This window comes from Cololabis saira, chromosome 7, assembly GCF_033807715.1.
Source record: "Cololabis saira isolate AMF1-May2022 chromosome 7, fColSai1.1, whole genome shotgun sequence".
Lineage (NCBI taxonomy): Eukaryota > Metazoa > Chordata > Actinopteri > Beloniformes > Belonidae > Cololabis > Cololabis saira.
Genome location: NC_084593.1, coordinates 12,145,912 through 12,171,553, shown reverse-complemented (window position 1 = coordinate 12,171,553; position 25,642 = coordinate 12,145,912). Strand labels below are relative to the sequence as shown.

Sequence of the window (25,642 nt, the reverse complement as noted above, 5' to 3'; positions counted from 1 at the left end):
AGTTAAAAGATCCTTAAATTAATTTAGAAAAAATATATTAATTTACTGATGTGGAAAATAAGAAATTTACTCTTACTCTTACTCTTACTTTTACTTAAAGTAAATTTAAAAGCATTTACTTTTGGATACTTAAGTACCTTTAAAAGCAAGTACTTTTCTACTCTTACTCGAGTAATATTTTGACTGAGCTACTTTTACTTGTAACGGAGTAAATTTTGACCAGTAGTATTTGTACTCTTACTCAAGTACTGGGGTCGAGTCCTCTGTTCACCTCTGATCAAAAGTATGAACAAAACAAGCCTCCAGCGTGACCTCTCGCTGAATAAATATATCTTTTCTGGAGAATTTTAAAACTGGTTTCCACGTCTTTTTGTTGCGATGGCGGCAGAGAAAACAGCAGCACCATCAGAGCTGGTTGTCAGGGCGTTAGATCAGGTCGGGAAATTGATGAAGTGAAATTGTTCTAGCCGTTCAACGGTGCAGCCGAGCAGCAGACTGCTCACTTAGCAACTCTAGCGCCTCCAGGGGACAACTATGTACTGCAGTCACCTACGTAAAGTTGCTTTCGTCCACGAAAATTAGGACTAAATATCGTCGTCAATGAAGCTTTATCACTTGAGTCCGTAAATGCGGAAAAATAAATATGTCGTAAACTCAAATTAGAGTCTTCTGTATCTGTAATGAATGTATTCTTGAGTCTTTAAGGTAACAATAATATAATAATAAGATAACCTTGTTTGAATTGTAAAATGGGTTTGGCTAAATACAATCTTTGACTAAAGCGAAACTAAAATGTCATCAGTTTTCGTCGACTAAAATAAGACTAAAATGCTCAGACTTTTAGTCGACTGAAACTTGACACGACTAAAAGGAGAATGAAGGTGACTAAAACTAATAAAAACTAAAATGATAGCTTGACCCAAAGACTAGACTAAAAGTAAAATTGAAACAGCACAGAAACAACCCTACGCCTGCGCTTGGCATATTCTTGTTACCTGCAGGCATGCAAGCCTAAGAGCGTGCACAGGTGAGAAATGATGACAAAAAGATGCTGTTGTGTGACTGACCCCCCACCCCCCCCACACACACACACACACACATACACTCTTATTTGCATCAGCGTGGGGAGCAGCGGCAGACAGATGTGGATTTGTTTGGGATTTGCTTGTCCAGCTGTTTGCTCTGCACAACTTTCCCTTCCTTTTAGAAGCGGCATGCTTTTATCTGTGTTTTCACATCTTGGCAAAGTTGTGGATATTAAGTCTGGGGCAATAATTTTCTCCCGCTGCATCTGTTATTTGCTTCTTTTTTTTTGCAGTGTAAGCAAATGTTATTGTATTTAAGTGGTGCAGACTGACCTGCAGGGACGGGATAAGCCTGCGTTTATGATGTGGAGCTGGAAAGTACCAGTGGAAGGTACTTAAAGTGCAAATGATCAGATATGGCAGACGATGAAAGATGTTCCACGTCTTTATCTTTTCTTAAATTGCATTTACATCATTAGTCTACATGTCACCTTGTTCTTTTTTATTTATTTGTTTTATTTTCTGCAGCAGTGACTGTAAAATGCTGCTGGAAGAAGGTTCCTTATCCTTCCTCTCTTCCAGTTCGTTGTCCAAATCCATGTGAGGACTTACTGAAATATTCACACAAGCCCAACAACCTGCCAACGATATGATGTTAGACTAAGGGACTAAAAGGTAAATGCTAATATTACACATCTCATCTCCTACAGTGAAACAACGGTGAGCTCCACTTATCCCAGAAGTCAGAAGTGAGACTGACAACATGCCAGACATGACTTAGTTAAACACTTACGCTGGGAATAAATAAACATCTTGCTTAATGAAAACACTGGACATGTTATGAAAAGCAGCATGAGTCTTTAGTTTTTCCAGCTTCTGACTCTGAGGGTTCAGTTTCCAGTTTCTTGCTTGGAACCTGGTAATCCCAACCTCTGGAAATGCACTTTAACTGCACAGCAGCTTCACCAAAATCGCAATTAACATCCATCCATCCATCATCTCTCCCCTCTCCTAGGTCAGACCTCCTCTGGTCCTTCATGGGAATGCCCAAGGTCGCCCATACCCCTTTTCCACCAAACCGGTTCCAGGGCTGGTCCTGGTTCACAACTAGTTCAACTTGGAACCAGCTGAGAACCAGTTTGTTTTCCCACAGCTCGGCTTCTAAGGGGAGCCACGTCATTACGTTGCTGTAAACGTCAGTTACGTCGCTGCGTTGGCGTGAAAGTTGAAGCAGCAACAAGGTATTTTCTCTAACAGGACTTGGTCCACGTAGCTCCTCCGTGGACACATCTCTAAAAGACAGGTTGTCCCCTCCTCCTCCCATGATGCTTTGCTGCATCCAGGTTCATTCTTATTTGAAAATGTCTCCGTCTCCCAGTCTTGCTATTGCCGTTGGTCTTAATAACTCCACCCCCTCCGCTTACATAAGCGGTTCTTTCCTCTAAACCAGGGGTTGGCAACCCAAAATGTTGAAAGAGCCATATTGGACCAAAAACACAAAAAACAAATATGGCTGGAAATGTTGAGAAAAAAGTCGAAATGTCGAGAAAAAAGTCGTAATGTCGAGAAAAAAGTCAACATTTCATGAAAAAAGTCAAAATGTCGAGAAAAAAGTCAAAATTTTGAGATTAAAAAGGAAAGGAAAAAGTAAGGAAAAAAAGAAGAAAAAAGAAGAAAAAAAAGAGAAAAAAGGAAAAGAGAAAAAAGAAGAAAAAAGGAAAAAAGAAGAAAAAAAGGTCAAACATTTTTGAAAAAGCTCCAGGGAGCCACTAGGGCGGCGCTAAAGAGCCGCGAGTTGCTGACCCCTGGTATAGACCAGCAAAGAGTTGGTGCTACCTTGGAACCGGAGCCAGTTCTTTGTCGGTGGAAACAGAAAGCTCGGTTCCAAACTCAGCACTGGCCCAGAACCAGAACCAGAACCAGAACCAGCCCTGGAACCGGTTTGGTGGAAAAGGGGTAACAGAGATCTAAATCTCTCCATTGTGTCCTGAGGCATCCCAGCCAGATACCTAGATCACCCCATCAACAGAACTTCTCACCCTATCCTATTACTGTTTAATTGTGTACTGTTTACTGAAGCGTAGTCTTAAATTTAATACTCATGATTTCTGAAAACCGTGCGAAGTTACACTAGTGATGGATAAGCCCTGAATGCAGGCATTGTGACGTAGAATTGTCGAATTTTTTTGATTCACCGCACGAATCGGCACATATTACTTTTGTAATACTGTATTTGACCCGGTCTTTGTACATTTTGACCGTATAAAAACTTAATTCTTGCCATTGTAAGAATGACATGTGTACCTGCTGTACTCTACTGCCCTTACTTTTTAACAACTTGTGCTTTTTATTATTTTACCTCTTTTCTTATCATTTTATTTCATTTTATTTGTTATTTACTGTTTAATTGTGTCTTGCCGCTTTTAATGTTGATGTAAAGCCCTTTGAATTACCTTGTGTTGAATTGTGCTATACAAATAAACTTGCCTTGCCTATCCCTAAGAGAGTCCAGCCTGGAGGAAACTCATTTCCACCGCTTATGCATGAGTCCTTGCTCTTTCTGTCACCACCCACAGTGTGTTGAGCCCAGCCCAGGGTGGGAACGTGGATCAGCTGCTAAACAGAGACTCTGAGCAGAGACTAATGTGCTTTGATCATATTTCAGGAGTCTAACTTGTCACATCGTGTGAACCGTGCTCATGAACTCACGCAGCACATTTACAGCAAATCACTGATGTTACTAACGTGTTAACGACGTCAACAGAACTGAGTTCACATTTCTGCAGCAGGATTTTCACTTTTGAGAGGACGACGAGTCTCAAGTCGTTGGCATCTCGGAGACTGGATGTTAGGAGGAACCACAGATGAGAGGAGTGTGTGGGTGCCTCTCTGTTATTTCCTGCTGTCTTCCTGTTTTCTCCAGTTATGGCGTACGTTCATTGTTAGCCGCCAGTCTGTATGTTTTTCAGGAGTTCAGTTTGAAGTTCGGTCGCTCTCGTCTGACAAAGCAAAGCGTTTTGATCGGAGCTCGATGCTAATCTCAGAGATTCCTGTTTAGATTCGAAACAGACGACGCAGCGGTCACAAGATCAACATTTACAGAACTTAAGAAAAATAGATTTTATGTTGGCAAGAGAGTGGTGCAAGATATGCACGCAAGTACCTCACAATGTCTTTATTAGGTGTAGTTCATACACAAAGAGGGGAATTGTTGACCACATTAAACATCAGAAGGAAAAAAAAAAGCTATAATTCGTAAAGTGATGTGCAAATTTGTGACTAGTTCCAACTTGGAGGCCGGGCAGCAACATCTGGACACTTTCTAAGCGCACTTGTCGTGCAACATCATCAGTTTTCTGTGCAGGAGATCTTTTAGCTCAAGTTCATCGATGTTTCTTTTTCTTTTCTTGTTTTTTGTGAGCAGAGGTGTCACTTCGTTACCTTACTTAAGTAGAAATTTTGGTTATCTATACTTCACTGGAGTAATTATTTTTCAGACGACTTTTTACTTTTACTCCTTACATTTTCACGCAATTATCTGTACTTTTTACTCCTTACATTTTAAAAACAGCCTCGTTACTCTATTTCATTTCGGCCTTTAAAAAAAAAACTATCCAGTTAAATTGCTCCATCCGGATAGAGTGAATTTGATTGTGGTTGTTTCAGATGTTCTTGTCCAGTTTTGTTCTTACATCCGTTCCCTCAGATTCCTGCAACTAAACTTGGATGTACATTCCAATAAAGGTTAGGATAAATGATAACATGCCTCTGAAGTTTGACTTTTTGCACCATTACAATACTTATAGGCAACTAGTCATCATATCTCCTGCTCTCTGAAACACATGTTAATGCTCAATAGTACACATATATGGTTCTTTAATATATTTGCATTATACTAAGATGCATTCATTTTCAATGGCTTTTGTCCTTAATGGCTTTTTTCCCCCTTACATTACTTTTACTTTTATACTTTAAGTAGTTTTGAAACCAGTACTTTTATACTTTTACTTGAGTAAAAAACTTGAGTTGATACTTCAACTTCTACAGGAGTATTTTTAAACTCTCGTATCTATACTTCTACCTGAGTAATGAATGTGAATACTTTTGACACCTCTGTTTGTGAGGAATAACTCATATTCAGCCCTCAGCTGATAATTCATGTTCTGTTGTGTCAGATAAACAGTGGTGTCTGTGCGGTGTTGGATCAGCGTGAGTTCACCTGGGTTACTGAGCAGGTGGGTCAGTCCCTCCTCCAGCTGGGGGTCTATGGGCGAGTCTCGTCCCGGTTCCCAGTCCACGTCCCCGGCCTCGCTCTCCCCGTGCCCGCTGTCTTTGGTGCTCTGCCAGTCCGAGCAGTCCTGACCTCCATATCTGCACACAAGCGCCGTGAAACATCACCACCCACATCTGGATCTTACCTGTTCACTTTTATGTGAATAAATATTGGACGAAAGTTTTTGGTGAACATTTGGTGGCTTCAGCTGGGGCTTGCTAACTCAGATTAAGTCAAAGGTAAATACTGTACTCCATTTACACGATGTTAATACACAAGCGCTGCATTTATACGACATAGATTAATGTTGTCAAAACCGATCTTGGATCTTACCTGTTGACTTTTACGTTAATACATTTTGGTCGAAAGTTTTAGGTGGACATTGTTTGACTAAATCACCATTTTTACTTTCTAATAATCAGCTTCAGCTAGGGCTTGCTAACTCAGATTAAGTCAAAGGTAAATACGATGTTAATACATAAATGCTGCATTTATACGACATAGATTAATATTGTCGAAACCGAAAAGTAGACTAAATAATAGTATTCCTGAATCTAGTCAAAAATCTTATATTAACCTGTTAACCCAGAGGGATTTTGGAGGTGAATTTCACCTGAACAGGCCTATCCAAATAAAATCTACAATATCTCCACAATTATAAGGACAATATGCATAATCTTGGTCTCAATGGATAGCTAAGGCCTTACAGCCTACATTTCCAGTATCACAAAATTGTGAATGTTCACATGCCTGAGTGAATTATGATAAAACAAAGAAAAAAAATGAAATTTTTATCCTCGTCTAATTTATTTTCAGTTTCCACAGTGGAAAACAACATGATAGCAATGCATATAATTATAAAGACACCACTGCCTGGATTCAGCAACTCCTTGACTACAACTGTATCAAGTTACATGAGAATAGCTTAAAGCACATAGATTTTATAAAGGTTTTAGTGTGGATAGTACCAGGCCGACTCTCTATTTGGTCACTTGGATACCTATACTGTGCCAAAATGTGCCAAATGTGTTTTTTACCTCTTTGAAGGGAATCCGGCTATAAAATACTTATGACAAAGATTAATGTTGTCATAATCAAAGAGTAGACTAATACAAAATCTTACAATAAACTACAGTAGTAGTAGTAGTAGTAAACCTTTATTTTACCAGGCAAGAATTGCTAAGAATACATTCTTATTTAAGGCAATGGCCTGGTAGGAGGTGAAAGATCTCCTAAGGGGAAGGGAGAAGGGGAGTAACATTAAGATATACAGTAGACAATAAAAGCACATACAACAACAGTGACACAACAGAAAAGGAATAAATGAGACTGTAACAAAACAACAGCAGCTAGTCAGGTTAGTGAGGTGACAGGATCAGAGAGAGCTTTGGCTGGGACAGCTGCAGGTATATTTCATGGATTTAGTTATGACATTTTTGAAGGAGTTGACAGAGGTAAGAGTTTGTAACTGTAAGGATTTTTGGAGTTGATTCCAGCTGTCGGCAGCAGCAACCTGGAAGGAGGAACGGCCCAGGGAAGAGTGCGACCGTGGGGCATTTAACAGGATGAGAGGGGCAGAACGGGTGTTGTGTATAGGAGGAGGGCGCAGATGCAGAAGCTGTGTTAGGTAGGGAGGAGTAAGACCTAGGAGGGTTTTGAATACCAGCATCAGCCAGTGCATGTTGCGCCTGGTTTCCAGGGGGGGCCAGTTTACCAGGGTGTAGAGGTCACAGTGATGGGTCCTGTATGGGGCGTTGGTAGCAAATCGAATGGCGGAGTGGTAGAGAACGTTGAGCCGTTCAAGTGCTCCTTTGCAGGCAGATCTATATATGACGTCACCGTAATCAAAAAGTGGAAGCACAGTGAGCTGGACCAAGGAGCGTTTGGCAGTGGCAGTGAACGAGGAGCGGTTACGGTAAAGAAAGCTGAGCCTGGCCTTCACTTTTGACTGCAGAGAGGATAAGTGCTCAGTGAATGACAGGCTGCTATCTATCCAGACTCCCAGATATTTATAAGAGGATACCAGGTCAAGTTTATGGTCGTCAGCAGTAATTTACTTCATATTATCCTACATCTATCTATCTATCTATCTATCTATCTATCTATCTATCTATCTATCTATCTATCTATCTATCTATCTATCTATCTATCTATCTATCTATCTATCTATCTATCTATCTATCTACACTGTAAAAACACCTCCTCTAGAAATAATACTATTCCCAAATCTAGTCAAATGTCTTATATTAAGCAAAACTATCTGGCGATGGGGTAAGTGCATTTATCAAGACTAGATTTCTTGAAACTAGCTAAATATTCTCCCCACTAAACAAAACGTAAGACTAATTTTCCTGAAATAAGGCTCTTTTTTTTACTTTTTTAGAAATATTTTTTTCAATAAAGTGTTAATAAAAAGTTTTTCATAGCTGAGCTTAATTTACAGTAAAAACAGTATCTGCTAACAATACAAATGATTACATAAGGTTATCTTGACTTAAGACGGGTTAAGAAGATGACTATCCTTTATTATCTAAGACAGTGCTGTACAGTATTACATCAACATGAAAAATGTATCCGTAGTAAATATGATCTGTTAGTAGCCACTATCGAGCAATCTTACTTATCCCTTTTTTTTATTTGTTCTCCCTCAAACACCATAAATCAATCAGGACAGATCTGTAGTTCAGATTTAGAGATGTAGCTGGAGGCTGCGTGTCTCGGGGATGAGAGAGGTGATAACATTCCTGAGGTTTTCTGGAGACAAATCCATCGATAACCACACGACCGCAGCAGCAGGCGGCTCAGACAGGAAGTTCCCCGCAGACACCGCTGAGCTCACACGTGAGTCACGATCATAACTCTGTTTTTACTCTCCACCCCAAGATTTATAACACTCGGTTTTATCTAACTGTGGGCGTTAATGTTTGTTTTTTAAGATGCTCAACAAAAATCTGTTGTTTTTGTTGTGACTATGTTCAAAGGTCTTCAGGAAAAAGCGGCGTGTATAAGTGCGATACCTTCGCTGACACGGTACCCGCCGAGTATCAAGGTGGTGTCAGGTCTAATCTCATCGTCACGGTGACGGTGAGCTAGCTGCTTCCTGTCAGGGCGTCTGAATCACTCGGAGCTGTTTTAACCTGCCTTCATGCACGATCGCCTCCGCGGTCTGGGGTTATGAGACACGCTTCCTGTGACATTGACTGTTTGACTTGACGTCCTGTTTGCGGGTTGCTGTTATTTCAGTCTCAGCAGGTCAGTCGGTCAGACATTCATCAGCTGCAGCGCTGAGGCCTTCGCCCAAACCAGAAAGAAGTAAAGCTCCGTCTGGGAGGCCGATAACGTCGTACCTGCAGGTCCTCGCCTCGATCTCAGAGCAATCTGCAAAGGTCTGAAGACAGACAGGCCCGGACTGGGAGGGAATTCCTTAAATGTGACGGAGCTTCTTCTACCGGACAAAGAGTTTAATGTCACACCTGGCTATTTATTTATGGTTTATTCCCTTTTAACTACAAATAGTCTGTAGTTTTAACTGTTAACCCTTGTGCTGTCTTTGGGTCAAGGGAGTAAGGAAGGGAGAAAAGAAGGAATGAAGGAAAGAAGGAGAAAAGAAGGAAGGAAGTAGGAAAGGGAGTAAGGAAGGGAGAAAAGATGGAAGGAAGGAAAGAAGGAAATAAGGAAGAAAGGAGAAAAGAAGGAAGGAACTAGAAAAGGGAGTAAGGAAGGGAGAAAAGATGGAAGGAAGGAAAGAAGGAAGGAAGGAAGAAAGGAGAAAAGATGGAAGGAAGGAAGGAAGGAAGAAAGGAGAAAAGATGGAAGGAAGGAAAGAAGGAAGGAAGGAAGAAAGGAGAAAAGATGGAAGGAAGGAAGGAAGGAAGAAAGGAGAAAAGATGGAAGGAAAAGGAAGGGGGAAAAGATGGAAGGAAGGAAAGAAGGAATGAAACAAAGAAGGAGAAAAGAAGGAAGGAAGTAGGAAAGGGAGGAAGGAAGGGAGAAAAGAAGGAATGAAGGAAAGAAGGAGAAAATAAGGAAGGAAGTAGGAAAGGGAGTAAGGAAGGGAGAAAAGATGGAAGGAAGGAAAGAAGGAAATAAGGAAGAAAGGAGAAAAGAAGGAAGGAACTAGAAAAGGGAGTAAGGAAGCGATAAAAGATGGAAGGAAGGAAAGAAGGAAGGAAGGAAGAAAGGAGAAAAGATGGAAGGAAAAGGAAGGGGGAAAAGATGGAAGGAAGGAAAGAAGGAATGAAACAAAGAAGGAGAAAAGAAGGAAGGAAGTAGGAAAGGGAGGAAGAAAGGAGAAAAGATGGAAGTAAAAGCAAGGGAGAAAAGATGCAAGGGAGGAAGGGAGAAAAGATGGAAGGAAGGAAAGAAGGAAACAAGGAAGAAAGGAGAAAAGAAGGAAGGAAGTAGGAAAGGGAGTAAGGAAGGGAGAAAAGATGGAAGGAAGGAAAGAAGGAAATAAGGAAGAAAGGAGAAAAGAAGGAAGGAAGTAGGAAAGGGAGTAAGGAAGGGAGAAAAGATGGAAGGAAGGAAAGAAGGAAGTAAGGAAGAAAGGAGAAAAGAAGGAAGGAAGTAGGAAAGGGAGAAAAGATGGAATGGAGGAAAGAATGAATCGAGAAAAGGAAAGAAAGAAGGGAGGGAAGAAGGAAGGAATGGATAAAATAAGGAAAGAAGGAAGGAAAAGCAAAGAAGGTAATAAAGGAACGAATGACGGAAGGGAGGTAGGAAGAAAAAGGAGTAAAGTTGGGTAAAAAAAGAAGAAAAGAGGAAAGGAAGAAGGAAGGAGAGAGCAGGAGGAAAGAAGGATAGAAGAATTGGGTCATTTTGACCCGAAGACAGCACAAGGGTTAAGTTAGCATGCTCCTGGGGCGGAGGAAGGTTGGGAGGCTCGTGCCACAAGAATTTACTTGCACTAAGGAGAGACGCTCCTCTAATCCCGTTATTGTCCTCATCCTCATCATCTGGTGACTCACCACGGCCTTTCAAGAGGCCCGGGCACTTTGTTCCTAAAGCTGGACTTTACAGTTCCAGATTGTTTACCAGTATCAATACCTATCCTCACTCTTATCAAGTATTCCGTTCTGTCGTTTAAAAGCAAAACAAAAGGACATGCCGTAACACTTAACGGTTTTCAAACATCACCAGAGGACTGACATTTCTAGCATTTTTCTGTCTAGTCGCAGTCAAAACCTCCCGAAGCATGTTGTAGTGTTTATGTGCAACCCGCTGGTAATGAGAGGGATAACACTTAGATGGTGAGTGGTGATAACACTTTACATGCTCTGAATTCCTCAGAAATAGCAAAGTAATGCTCTCAGGAGGTTGAGATGACACGCAGGAAATCATAGGACTCTCATTATAGCCAGCAGGCTCCAGAATTGACTTGTTTAAAAAAAGGGGTTTTGTGTTTTGCATCTGGAAAGACTAACGATAGTTTGATGGGACGGCTTTCACATCAGGTTCAGTTACAGGCTAATGACTTTGTCAACCGTCATTGAGATGTACCTGGACTGTAAAGGCTTGGGCCGGCCCCGGGGAGGTCAAATCAGGCGCGTAGCCGGTAATGGGCCTGGGTGGCACTGGCCCACCCACATTACTCACTGGCCCTCCCAGCCAACTTTGATCAAAATACATGTTTCACATATGTAAACATATTCTAAAAAATGGCCGTATTTTCCGCACTATAAGGCGCACCTAAAAGCCTTTAATTTTCTCAAAAACCGGCAGTGCACCTTATACAGTATATGATCATTACGGTAATTTCTGTTACCGTAGTAAGGGGGATTGTGGGTAATGTAGTTGGTGTCGCCAAAATAACGACGCTAAAAACGTCAGGAATCGTCACAGACGAGCAGCGACGCCGACTCGCATAATGGAGACTTTGATGAGACGGAGCAAAGCTGGTTTTTATTTTGTTAATAAAGTTTGACATGCGGTACTTTTCTTCTTGTTTTTTTTTTTGCATTTGTTGTAGGATTTTGTAGCATTTCCTGTAGCGCAGCTCCATCAGGTAGATACGTAACTCAACTCCAGCCACTATGGTACGGTATTTTACCATATATTTAGTGTGCCTTATAATGCGGTGCGCCTTATATATGGGAAATGTTTTTAAATACGTCATTCATTGAAGGTGCGCCTTATAATGCGGTGCGCCTTATAGTGCGGAAAATACGGTATATGAGAAAAGGTATAAATATGAACATGATTTGTTGTTGACTTGTGTTCAGCCTTTTTTTTTTTTTCTTCTGATTAAAACAGAACTTTTGAAACAAGTTGCAGGGATCGAGCCTCGGGACATAATTGATTGCCTTTAGCCAGCAAGCTAGCCGGCGTTGCAGCCGACTTTATCGCCACAACAATGGCTGAACAGAGTTCATTGGTTAGTTATTTTAAAAAAACAAAACTTGAAGAAGACACGCCTCTGCCAGGGCCTCGGACTGAGTCCACCCAGCCCACTTATTCACACTCAGCCCCAGAGGAGGTTCGGCCTGCCGCTAGAGGAGGTTAGCCCTGCCGCTAGAGGAGATTAGTCCTGCCGCTGGCTCGCCGGCACCAGCTCTCTCTCCCGGTCAACCTGCCCAACCCCTCCATTTATCCACGATTGATGAACCACCTTCACAGTCAAGTCTGGGTGTATTTCCAAGCACAGTCAAGAATGGAAAATCAAGATGCTTCTCATCAAAGTGGTACGGAAAGTTTTCTTGGTTAGAATACAGTTTAAACAAGGACGCGATTTTCTGTAAAATGTGCAGACATTTCCCCAGCGGAGCTGGTATACACAAGTTTTCATGCTCTGTTGGTTGAACATGTTGTGTTTAACTGTCATAATGCATTTGTAATGCAGATTACAAAGTAAAATTGACACTGCCTTTAATCTGTCTGTTTGTCATGTTTTCTGCTTAAAAGTTTTTATAAGTCTGCTTTTTCTGGGACAATATGGCCGACCCATTTTTGTCCTGGACCACCCAAAAAATATTTCTGCCTACGCCACTGGGTCAAATATTGATTTCTGGTATTAAGTCTGACCGCTGAAGTGTTGTTTGACACCACAGCTGATCACATCTCACACGCTAAACACCCGGATGCTGCAGACGCAGAAGCCGGCGCGTGAATCTGTTACAACGGCTCGGGACAAAACATCTGTGACTTCTGGAAATTGGAGCCATTGTCCTTTTTTAAAGTCGGCTTCCCCCGCTATCGTAGGAACCGCAGCTGGATCAGAGAGATTCTGAGGATCAAAGCGTGAAACCTGCAGCCAGCTGGCCGTGACACGGGCCTCTGCTGATGAAGAGGGAGGAGGAGGAACCAATCAGCATCAGGATCTCTCCTGCAGGGCTTCTGTTTTGAAGTCAAACTGCAAAGGGGGGGTTCCAAGGTCGAGGGGGGGGGGGCTTTGAATGGACTTTTATGAAACATTAATGTCAATTTCCTTTTGAAAACTAGTTAAGGAAGTAATTGGGTTTGTAGAAACACATGAAAGCTCACATCTGGCCGTCTGACGTGACCAGGAACTGTGAGAGCCCGTAGAGGGCTGTGTGGCGGAGGAGGGACTTCAGGATTACCTGCCATTGCGGTGTGAATACTTGTTTCCGCGGAAGTTGGTCTTTGGCTGCAGCTGGCCCTGCCGGAGGAGGGTGAGGAGCTGGGAGATCTGCTGCAGGGAGGAAGAGGAGAAGAGGAAGCATGAAGGGGACATAGAACAACATCAAACAGTCTAGCCTTCACCTCTTTGAGCACGTGATAATTTACCTGAACATTTTTGTATGTAAACGTTTCAGTGTGACACTTTCTGAAGATGTCTTAAGGGTTCAGCCTTTCATTTCTTACATGATGTGTGAGAAGTTTAAGTCTATTTATCTTGAGTAACCTTTTAAATGAGTGTCTGTCGGATGAACACGGTCAAGAGCTTTAAATGTTGAGTTTTTTGGTTTTATTTGAGCATTTGTCTTTGAAATGAAACCCTTGATTTGTGGTGTGATCTGATTTCAGAGTTCCAGGTGGGAAGTTTTGTACTATTCTATTTACTTTGAGCCACACATACATTGATCTGCACTCTATCCGTTACAGCTCGCACTTTGGAAACTTGCACTGTGATCAGCTGCACATTGTTGGACCGCTCTCTTCATTCAACTCACTGAATCACTTCACCATGTATATAATATTTAGAAAAATCTGTTACCAACTAAACCAAAACAAATTCCTTGTATGTCCAGTCACGTACTTGGCAATAAACCTTTTTCTGATTCTGATTCTGATTCTAATGCTCGCGGTAAATGTGTGTCATACTGTATGAGATATGGTAAGATGTGGTATATGGTAAGACGGCTTGAGCGCTGCTGAAATCAGACACTCGGGAGTCTTCTGAAGCATCACTTTATATGAACTTTTCCTTCTCAAGGTCAGAAATGAAGACTTGAAGATGAAATAAAAGATTAAATCTTTAACAATTTGTGAGCTCTTATATTTTTGGTCAGCAAAATCAGCAAAGCCTGGCCTAGAACCTCTGGAGTTTAAGGTGATTTATCTTGAGTAACCTTTTAAATGTGTCTATTGGATCAACTCGGTCAAGACTTGTACTCCAGCGTGGAAACGTTAAATCTTGTGATAAAACATTTAAAGTGGAGTTTTTTTGTTTTTATTTGAGCATATATCTTTTTAACATGAAATGGAACCTTGATATGTGGTTTGATTTCAGAGTTCCTGGTGGGAAGTTTTACTTATTTTATTTACTTTGACCCACACATACACGTAATAGTTTCCACTTTCTATCACCAATTCTCGCGGTAAATGGAAGTGTGTCATTCGGGAGTTATTTTCCTTTCAAGACATTGACATGTAAACTCATCCTTGTAAGAAATTTTTCAAAACTTCCACCTGTGATTAAGAGAATATCTCTGAATATCTCTGGGCTCTGGAAATGAGCGCTGCTGACATCAGATAGTCGTGATTCTGAAGCATCTCTTTCGATGAACTTTCCTTCTCAAGGTGAGAAATGAAGACTTGAAGACGAAATCAAAGCTTAAATATTCCCCATTTCTTAGTGAGGAAGTAATCAGCAGCCTTTTTGTTGCTTTTTCAGAGTCACAATTGCCTAAATGAGTTGATGATGTCGAGGTTTCTGTCCTGCACCACCAGAACCAGCGAGTCTGATTGTGTCTTAATTCAGGAGGAAGTGCAGATAAGCTGCTGAGACGCTCAGGCCAGTTCCCCTTTCCCCTTTTCTCCATATCTGCACACGAGCGCTGTGAAACATCACCACGTCACACCTGGATCTTACCTGTTGACTTTTACGTTAATACATTTTGGTCGAAAGTTTTAGGTGGACATTGTTTGACTAAATCACCATTTTTACTTTCTAATAATCAGCTAGGGCTTGCTACCTCAGATTAAGTCAAAGGTAAATACGATGTTAATACATACATGCTGCATTTATACGACACAGATTAATGTTGTCAAAACCGAAAAATAGACTAATACAGAATCTTACAATAAACTGCTTTAAAACTACAGTCATTAACTACATCTACACTGTAAAAACACCTCCTCTAGAAATAAAAGTATTCCTGAATCTAGTCAAACGTCTTATATTAACCTGTTACCCCCGAGGGATTTTGCAGGGGAATTTCACCTGAACAGGCCTATCAAAATGAAATCAATATCTCCACGATTATAAGGACAATATGCATAATCTTGGTCTGAATGGATAGTTAAGACCTCCCAGCATACATTTCCAGTGTCAGAAATATTGTGAATGTTCACATGCCTGAGCAAATTTTGATAAACCAAAGAAAAGAAATTACATTTGTATCCTAGTCTAATTGTTTTAAAAGTTTGCACAGTGGAAAACACCATGATAGCAATGCATCTATGCATAAAGACACCACTGCCTGGATTCAGCAACTCGAGTGGAGTTAAATCTTTGTTTCGTCGGCTGTATTTGGATCTGAGCTGACTTCTGCTTCTCTTGCTTCTCAAACAGAGCAGGTGGAAAGTGAATTTTCTCTGTGTGTGTTTTTCTTCAGTGTGAGAACCGGGCGAGTGTGTCCATCTCACTGCTCGGAGCTTTCTGCTGACAGCTCCGTTGTGCAGCGGATACACACCACACACCAGGGAGGAAACACACACACTGGGAGAGGTGTGTGTGTGTGTGTGCGTGCGTGCTGATTTATGACTATTGTAGCAGCGAGCGCTGAGTGTTTTTACACGTGCATTCTGCTGCAGCGACAGGAAGAGGCCTCTACGTACGAGTCTATTCTTCTCTGAGCGGTTTCCTTCCAGGATGGACGGCGGTGTGTGGACGAGTGTGTGTTTGTGCGCGGCGTGGGTGTGTGTTGAGGTGGACGTGAAGGGTAAATCCCCCTCATTCCCGCCGGCTGGCTTCCTCTGCGACCTTGAGGGAGGAGAGAAGAAACATCTGAGGCTCTGCGACTGGGCCAACTGGGCCGACTGCGAGGGCTGGAGCAGGACGGGCCGGGCACAGGCCCAGTGGGCCTGATGGGATTCACGTGAGGCTGGAGCTGGTCGAGGGCTTTGTCCGTGGGCAGGGCGTCGACGGTGACTTTCACCCTCGCTGATGCAAGCTACCAAGATAGCGAGTATATGATCCTCTAATAGGGCTGTTCGATTAATCGATTTTAAATCGTAATCGCGATTATGTGATTAGAACGATGTTAAAACGTAAAAATCGTAAAATCGATTTTTCACTTTTAAAAAAAAAAAATTATTTTTATTTTATTTTATTTATTTATTTTTTTTTTACCTTGTCTGCACACATATTAATGATTGATGGAAATACCTCTCAATACCTGCGACAAGTGCCCCATGGGAGAGGCTCTTTAGTGTAGGAGGGGGCGTTGGAACATGCCACCGGTAGACCGGCTCGTGTTCCTTGCAAAAAACTAATGAGTGACATTAAACACCTTTACCTCCTTCATGGATCATTATTATTTAGCATGCAAAGACCCAGTTTAGTTTAATTAGAAAATGTCTTGTTTTATTTAATTGGAAATATAACTTACTGTATGTTTGCAAGTGCTGATTTGCTGATTTTTTTTTCAGAGATAAAACTTTATATTTTATTATATTTTTTAAAACTTTTTTTCAACTTATTTTAGAGTTTTGCACTTGATTCATTCATTTTTGGTTTAATAAGAGCAAAGTTTGCACTTAAAGCCCAATGGGGCAAATGTTCAATAAAAAAACAGCATATTTGAAATCATTTCTTTGCCTTTTGTCAATTCACAAAATAATTGTAATCGTAATCGAAAATCGGATTTTGAGAGAAAAAAATCGAGATTTTATTTTTGGGCAAAATCGAACAGCCCTATCCTCTAATGGCGCTTTTCCACTAGTACCTACTCAGCCCAACTCGACTCAACTCGGTTTGATGCTTCACTCCACTCCACCAGGGGTCTAACGTGCCGAGAAGATACTTTTTCTGTAACTACTCTGCCGAGGTTCTAAGCAGCTGAGTCGGGCTGTGACGTCATCACACTACAGGCCACGGATTGGTCGGGGGGTTGGAGTCAGACGTCTGAGTCAGGATGTGACATCAGAAAAAGAGCGACTCTGACGGCGGCTTCTTGTTCAAAATATGTCTCAGAGCTCCTACATGTTTACACTCCCTCGAGGTCTTTGAGGTTTCTGCTCAGTCACGTCTTGTCGTTCCTAAAACCAGGTCAAAAAACCAGGGGCGACCGTGCTTTTTTAGCAATAGCCCCTAAACTTTGGAACGACCTTCCTCCCCACATCAAAATGGCCCCCACACTCGCAATTTTTAAATCTCGTCTTAAAACGTATTTTTATTCTTTGGCTTTTAATCCAGCATGAGAGTTGTGTGGTCTCTGTCCTGTCTTTTATGTTTCTGAATCACTGGTTGTTGTCTGTGTGGTGTGTTTTTATTTCGTGCTTTTATGTGCTCTTATCTATTTTACTCTGTTGTTAGTTTTTACTATTTTATTATGTCTTGCTTTACTCATTGTGTGGCACTTTGGTAACCTTTTTGTTTTTTAAAATGTGCTATATAAATAAAGTGGATTGGATTGGATTGGATTTTATTCCACCAGCAACGGCAGCAGAAGTCTGTTTCATGATCCAACTCTGAGGTGCAGATGTTCATAAACCTGGTGCTGAGGAGAGAATTAATTAAGGATCTAGACGGGCGATAAGGAACGACCAGATCTACCAGGAGCTCTGTCACTTCATAGCTGCTCAGCTACCAACAGACTTTTCAGCAGCGCCGAGACAAACAACAAAAAAAAAAAAAGCGTCGCCGTTTGAAGTTTCTCTCACTCTCATTTTTTAACTTGATATCGAACACAAACCGCAGACCCAGCAGCACATCTATCATCTCCTCCAGGTTCTAAATCTTTAGTGTTGTTGTCTTCTCCGTTTAGATCACACAATCAAATAATCAAAGCAGCTTCCTCCCACCTCCTACTTCTGCTCCAGGTGCTGAATTGTAGTGGAGAAGAAACCAGGCCGAGCTGAGTTGAGTAGAGCCGAGTAGGTACTAGTGTAAAAGCGCCATAAAACTCGTCGTTCAGTGAAATTCACCTGGATCTCTCCGGGTTGTTCAGTCAGACTCGGAGCTGAGCTCACCGAATAACGGTGGTATTATGGTCTCAAATTATCCAAAGTAAATGTGAAAATCGTACAAAAGAGGTGCCGAACCCACAGAGCATCATCATTTGTAATATCCTCATGGGTTTCAGCCTTATAATTTTTCTGCTTGAAATGAAAAAGTTCTAAAGTTTTATTTGCTAAAAATAGATGAATAAAAGCACCAAACAGCACACTGCTGTGCTGCAGTTCTTCGTCCTGATGGCGTCTGAGCAGTTCGGTGTCAGGCCTGAAGGAGAATATTAATCCTAAAACAGACCAGGTAACTTTTACAAAACACTTCCGGTCTGACCCGACACTTCAACGGGTGGCAAGCGCAGTGAAAGACTTTTAATATAAGAAGAATTTCAGATGTCACGTGTGATTTGTTATGAGCTGTGAGAGGAGCTGGATGGGTTTTATTGAGAGGTCCCGTAAATAAAGTTCTGTTTGTCTTTCAAATCTGCACTAAGTCAATTTGTATTAAACCTTAATAACACTCCTGAGCAGGTTTAATAAATGTTTATAAGTCTAAACTAAAAGTGAATTAACTCAGATGATTAAATTATAACTACAAGTGAGTTAAATTTTAATGAAAGTTTGCTGTTAGAATGAATACTGCATGGTTTGTGCTCTGCTCGTATATCGAGCTACGAAATAATATGTCAGAGTTTGCAGACAGGAGGAAAGTCTGAGACGTTATTCTTAGTCTCCTCCAGTGTGGTCGGGGCCGTGTCGCTGCAGCATCTGGTTCAGTGTCCTGCTTTGCACTCGGGGCTGCTGTTTTTAGGCCGATCTGTTTTTCTTCCCTCCTGCTGCAGCTCGGCTCAGTAAAAGTGATTTTTAGGGTCATTTATCACTGACAGAGCAGTGTGTCAGGGCGGTGTTGGCTTACACTACAAACACATCACAGCTTACTTTGGCCCACTTTAACCCGCCCTCCCCACCCCCACACACAAAAAAATCACCCTTGACATCCCGTAAGACATCCCATCCTGCAGAAAATGAGCGGAGCCCCGCCCACCTTCAGGTTTCATTATGATTTGACATTTGATATTCAACAGGAGAAAAAAAAAGGTTGTGTCTCACGGGGGATTTTTGTCTGTGACACATGAGCACCTGAATAAACTCAGTTTCATACTGATCCATCAGCATACCCCCCCCCCACCAACTCTGCTCTACCCAACTCCAGCCTTCAGGCTGCCTGAGTAAGCCATCACATCAGAGGCAGAGAGGCTGCTGGGAAAAAGCGTAAGGGTGTGTGAGTGTGAGGTGGAGGGAGGGGGGTGGGCCTTCATCTTTACTCTCTAATGGACTTCACTTCAGATTAATCTCAGAGCCTCTGGGGGGGACATTTAATTACTCCAACGCTAACTGTAAGCACATGTTGAAATGAATGTGATCACACGTTTCAGATCTGCGTAAATGGCATTAAAACGAGAGCCGGCAGCAGAGCATTAGCCGCCGTGTCGAAGCTATAGAGGAGAATGTAAATAAGAACACATTAAAAAGTCATCATGCAGATTAGAGAAGTCATTAATGCTACATGAACGGGTGCGTTTGTCTCTCTGGCTCGCAGTAACGCCGATATGTCCTACCATCAATGCAGCTTCTGAATATACGATAATGACTTAAAGGCCAGAGGCATAAATTAAAAAGAGTTTTAATGTTTAAAGTTTTTTTTACAGAAGACATGGCACGTTTGATTGATAAGGATTCCCATGATGCAGTTCTTAAAGTGTGGTGGCTCCTGGTGTGGATACATCCCCAAGATATCATTTCTCACCTCAGCGTCAAGCCAGGTATTTATTTATTTATTTATTTATTTATTTATTTATTTATTTATTTATTTATTTATTTACAATGTTTTTCATTTTTATGATGTTCGTGATTATGTTTTAATGTCTATGTGGGGGGGTATGTGTGCTGTGTGGGTATTAAAGTGAGGATGTGTGTGAAAATGACCAGATTTGTGTTTTTAACCATGAGTGTGTGGGTTTTTCTATGTTAATGTTGATTTTATGATGTAAAGATGTAAAGCACTTTGCATTACTCATGCATGAAAAGTGTTATATAAATAAAGTTGGATTTGATTTGATTTGAAAGCATTGGGCCTTGTTTTGTCCTTTCATGTTAATATATACGTAACTTTTCCCCCCAGATTGCATTGCAACAGTGTTAACATCATAAATGTGCAAGTTATAAAATACACCTACGCTCACACTAGTTTTATTTTGAAAGAATGAGTTAACTAGGGGACATCTGAGTAAAAACCCCTCTGTGACCAATGGATACTGAGAAGAAAGTAAGATACAACTCACCTGCACCTCTGGAGAGGCTGAGGACAGCTCGATGGAGTCCCCGAACGCAGCCATGGAGAGTCGAACCAGGTTGCGCAGCATCTGCCGGCGCTCTGCCTCGTGTGCTCCACGACCATCCGCTGTCTTCGGCCTCCTGAGTGTCGTCTGAGATGTGGAACGTTGCGACTCCGTTTCTTCTCCTTCTGGTTGCAGCTTATGGCGTTTCAAGGTGCTCGAATGTGAGACCGAAGAGGACGAAGATGAAGGGTTTCTGGATTTGCGAAGAGTGTGATATGACGAAGATGGCGTCAGAGACAAAGACCCATCGAGTTCGATGTTTCCAGGTTTTCGGAGTGTTTTGCTGTGATGGGTGAAAGTTGGATTGGTATCCCCGTCCAGGTAGCTCTGGGAATGGAAACTAGCGTTCATGATTGAGGGTATGAAGTTGTACTGCCTCTCCGTTTGTTGATCCTCCGGCATTGAAGGTGGAGTGAGTGGCTGGGCTTCGCTGTCATCCTCGGGAGGCTCCTCCTTTCGCCCTCGGATGACGGGAATCAGCTGGATGTCAGACTTTCTGATGTTCTTCTGTGGGCGGCGTGGATGGCGGGTGTAGCTGGACTCAGCCTGTCTGCAGTTGTAAGCCCGGTTCTCCCGTTTCTCCGGACGGCAGAACGTTGTCACCAAGGCAATGGCCAGTAGAAGAAGGAGGCATGTGGCACCAAGGCAGATTGCCATCATCATGGTGAAGCTGAGCTGTCCTCGATTTCCTGGTGAGGAGTTCTTCAGATGATCCTTGAGGTTGATGAAAGTCACCTCCAGAGTCATTTTGGTGGCCATGCTGGGAGTGCCCATGTCGGAAATAGTCACTTCCATGTCATAGGTTCTCCCAATGAGCTCGGTGGCATTGGTGGTGTTGACGAACAGCTGACCTGTATCTTGATCCATCCAGAAGAGGCCATGCTGGTTTCTGTCAGTGATGAGGTACTGGAGTTTTCCATTAAGTCCTGAGTCCAAATCTTCAGCCTTTATTGTGGATGCAAGAAATCCACTGAGTCCATCTCTGACAGACTGATTAAATGGCAACGTGGTGAGTCCATCTTCGATTTCATTCCCAAGCTCCGTCACAATCTCTCCCTTGTATGCACTGACAGGAACACTTATGTAACCCACACCTTTCCTTGGCTTTGGTTCATTGATGACTGGGTAGTTGTCATTTACATCCTCAACGTCAATCTGCACGGTGGCCGTGGCAGTCAGTGGGGGGTGTCCATGATCCACTGCCTCCACGGTGAATGAGTAGGTTTGGGATTCCTCGTAGTCCAGTGGGTGCTGGACCGTTATGACGCCAGTTCTTTGATGGATGCTAAAAGGTCGTGTTCTGGTCTCCTGGTCGGTGGGACCGTTGATGAAGTATGAAACTCTTCCGTTAAACTCCAGGTCGTCATCATGGGCTTCAACCTGGAGAACCTCATAGCCTACAATGCTGTTCTCCTTGAAGGAAGCGCTATATTTGGAGGTAGAGAACACCGGTACATTGTCATTCTCATCCAAAACAGAAACCGGTAGGTGTTTTACAGAAGACAGGGAGGGAGCTCCATGATCCTGAGCAAGTAGGGTGATGTTATAACTCATAACCTTCTCTCGATCCAGGTAGCCACTGGTTTCGATCATGTAATTGCCGTCATGGGTCTTTCTAAGATGGAAGGGACCAGATCCATCCTTAATGACAGCGCTTACTTGTCCATTTCTATCTGAATCGGCATCGTAAACAACCACCAGAGCTAGGAAGGTGCCGACCTCTGCTCCCTCCAGCACAGTCGCAGCAGCTGAGCTTCGTGAAATCCAGGTTGTGTGAATCCTTGGCGCGTTATCGTTTACATCGATGAGGTCGACATGCAGTTTACAGTGAGCAGGGATGGCGTTGGGACCACGATCAATGGCCTGTATGATCACCTCATAGGATGGTGCAACCTCATAATCCAGATGTGCCTTTACGATCACATCCCCAGTTTGTGGATCGACGTGAAAGAGCTTTTGAACCTCTGGGCGCGTGTGCTTGCTGAGCAAGTACTCCACCTCCCCATTGGCTCCCTGGTCTGGGTCAGAAGCCTTGAGGTTGATGATGGTTGTACCAATGGCTGTGTCCTCACTTAATGTCACAGTGGGACTGCCATCTTCAAATGTAGGACTGTTGTCGTTCGAGTCCTGGATTTTAACATGAACTAACGTGCTCCCGGACATTGGTGGGTTTCCTTTATCTGACGCCACCAGGGTGAGTTCAAAGGATGCCTGAACCTCCCTGTCCAGTTCCTTCATAACCACCAGCTCTGGCTGTTTGGTCCCACCCGGACCAACCATCACATCCAGGGCAAAGTGTGGGTTGTGAGATAGTGTGTACGTTTGGAGGCCATTGGACCCTGCATCGGGATCAACCGCCCGGTCCAAAGGGATACGCATCCGGAGGCTGGCGGTCTCTGAAATCTCCACTTCCTGCATAATGCTGGAGAAATTGGGACTGTGGTCGTTCAGGTCCATCACCTCCACACGAACGCGCAGGCAGTTCACGGCGCCGCTTTTCCTGTACAGGACGCTGAAGGCCACCTCGCACAGGTCCGAGCCGCGGCACAGCTCCTCCCTGTCCAGCTGGCCTTGGGTGGAGACAACCCCGTCCCGGCCGGTGACGGAGAAAGGAAGGGCCTTACCCTGCTCCACCACCTGGAAATCCTCCAGTAAGCCACCTTCGTCCCTCTGCCGCAGGTCGTCCACCAGGCTGCCGACCCGGGTTCCCGCAGGCTGCTCCTCCCAAACCCGGTACTGGACGGTTATTGATGACGACTCAGAGGACAGAGTCTCAGAGCAAAGACTCAGAACCAGAAGCAGAGCCAGCAGCATCATGGTGCGAAGTAACAAATATCTCTCCTATACTGGCTAAACAGACATTTTTGTTTTTGTTTTCAATTGCAATGAAAAATGTCCTTTTTTTTAAAAAACTAACATTGAAGAGATGTTAGATTAAATAAAGAACCTCTCTGAGATGATAATGTAATGATAAAGTCCAAATTTCCTTCAAAAGTATCTAGAGTTGCATCTCATATGCCAAAAACACTGTTGTCGAAAATGCTTAAAAATTGGAATAAAAACAAATACATAAAAATAGAAAAAACTTCCAGCCTGGTGAATATACAGCAAAGACAGAAACTTACAATAATAATATCATCCTGTCTGTCTCCATACAGTCCCAGCGCCGCTCTGCCTGGCTGCTGCTGTTACTCACTCACACAGCTGCTGGCGTCCTGCCTCCCTGTTCATCCTTCCCAACTCAGGGAAGTTGTGCCGCAACTTAGAAAGTTTGGATGTGGGTTTCCACATGCCAGCGGAGCCGCGGCCAATCCCAGAGCAGGAGGAGGGTCATATGTAAATGATCCCAGACCGAGCACAAAGGGAAGCCGTCCTGCCCCGAGGAAACTCTGAGCAGCTCTGGAGTGCTTTCACAGAAACGCGACACCGCCTCTCCATCACTCAACCCTCCCGCCCCCCACCACCACCACGAAGGTCTGTGTAAACTCATCAAAAGCTTCACTCCTGGACCCTTAAATCACTTGGAGAATTTGTTACCTCCCGGAGGGACGGAGCCATGGGCAGTTACCTGAACTCCATCACGGTGACGTATGGCCTGCCCCCCCGGCAGCAAAATCACAAACACAGATCGGTGGATAAGCTGTCATCACAACGGGCCGCTCTGTGTCCAGATTAAAAGTGACGGTTGCTATTGGACTTTACGTTCACGGTTAACCAAAGAATGATGTCCTTTTCTTCTCTTTCAGAAGGGAAAAACAATCCTGGAAAAGTAAACAAGCTATGAAGTGAAGTCTGCCCTTAAAAGTGACAAAACCCACATTCCAGTTTTCCCCCCAAATATAATTACGGGTTTCTTCTGGAACCACATGGCCACGAGGTCAAAACACTTCCCGCAAATCACGGCAGACGCTCGTTTCTGTCATTCCTGTGCAGTTACAGGTTTGTTTATTAGTCAAAACACTGAAGGTTTGAATCCTAGTTTATGAGGGTTTTTAGTGACTGTTTACAACGTTTAGATAGAGTTTCATGACACTTGTCTGAGAGGGTTCACGCTTGAATTAAATGTAAGAAATCAACTTCAGAACAGGGAAGGCTCATGTCATTATTATGCACACACACTGACCACAGGAGGCAGTTTGTTCAATTATTTAGGTTAATATACAGTTTTGATCATTTCATTTGCATGTTTACGTCCGATTACTGACACTACACTTGTGTTTGCACATGTGGACATCAAACAATAAGCTTGCCGAGCTCCAGAACCGCCTGATTTATCCCTCAAGTGGTGAATAAGAACAGAAAAAAAAGTCAACCTCCACGTTACTTTCCAAAAGAATCTTAATTTAGTTTTTAATAACTGCTAGGTCGTTGTTCCTTCTGAACTCAGACTTGATAAGGTAAAAGAAAGCATAAAGTTTGGATATTAATGAGTTTAAATTAGCTGATTTGAAGCTGCAGCCTGTTTGAACTCCCTGTTCTGGTTCTGGTTCTGGTTCTGGTTCTGGCACCAACGACAGACATGAAAGGAAGGTCCCCTAAGACTTTGAACCTCACAAAACCAGAAAAAAGAGCACCTTTTTCACTGCCTTTAATGCTAATTACACAGAGGACCACGATGTCGCCTTCAGCAGGAAACTACGTCTGAACTTGGAGGCCTATTACCAACTACTGTTGTGTTTAAGTAGCTTTTATTTGAAACGACTGACTCGGTTTCATCGCAGCTTTACTCATCACAACCTCCTCGGTCGAGACCTGGAAAACACTGACGGTGTCCGTTTCAGCAAAAGCCACTAAGTACTGTAATGTAATATCCTTCTCCTGGACCACTGGCTGTGTGCGTCCCACATGACGGGCCCACGGGCCGCACCGGCCGCACATTCTGCAGACACCAAAACCAGAGGCGGTTCTGCATCCATCCAGCTGGTCTGGATCAGACCTGGAAGTAGAGAAAACTGCAGGTCCTCCACCGACCACAGCGACGGCCTCCGAAAGCCAGTCCGAGTCCGTCGAGACATCCGTGGAAAAGTATTCCGTTCGCAGTATTTAACTGATTTTTTTGCTTCACAAATGTAAGTTTCGACGTGTTAAACTCTGATGTTGAGGTGATTTATCTGTATATATGATCAACATCACTATTATCCATCTTCCTTGTGGTCAATGTGTTTTTCTTTTGTTTTATTAACACGTTGTTTACATGTGAATAAAAAATGAGCCTGAAAAAATTACATCAACATCTTTCAAGTTATTCACTGCTCCCACTCTCAACACATGACACAGCGTTTAATTTGTGGCATCGAAGTGGTTTGAAATGCTTCAATGATCTCTTTATTGACAATACAGGACTGTCTCAGAAAATTAGAATATTGTGATAA

General features: G+C 42.8%; 1 protein-coding gene across 1 annotated transcript in view; it reads right to left on the bottom strand.

The window, feature by feature from the left end:
- Window positions 1-23,508, bottom strand: part of pcdh12 (protocadherin 12) — a 30,649-nt gene extending 7,141 nt beyond the window's left edge. The window contains exons 1-3 of the mRNA XM_061724841.1: window positions 20,214-23,508; window positions 12,855-12,946; window positions 5,245-5,396 (exon numbers count right to left, since the gene is read on the bottom strand). Coding sequence (XP_061580825.1) covers window positions 5,245-5,396; window positions 12,855-12,946; window positions 20,214-23,087 — 3,118 coding nt within the window. The 5' untranslated portion in view covers window positions 23,088-23,508. The remainder of the gene's footprint in view (window positions 1-5,244; window positions 5,397-12,854; window positions 12,947-20,213) is intronic.
- Between the last annotated feature and the right edge of the window lie 2,134 nt (window positions 23,509-25,642).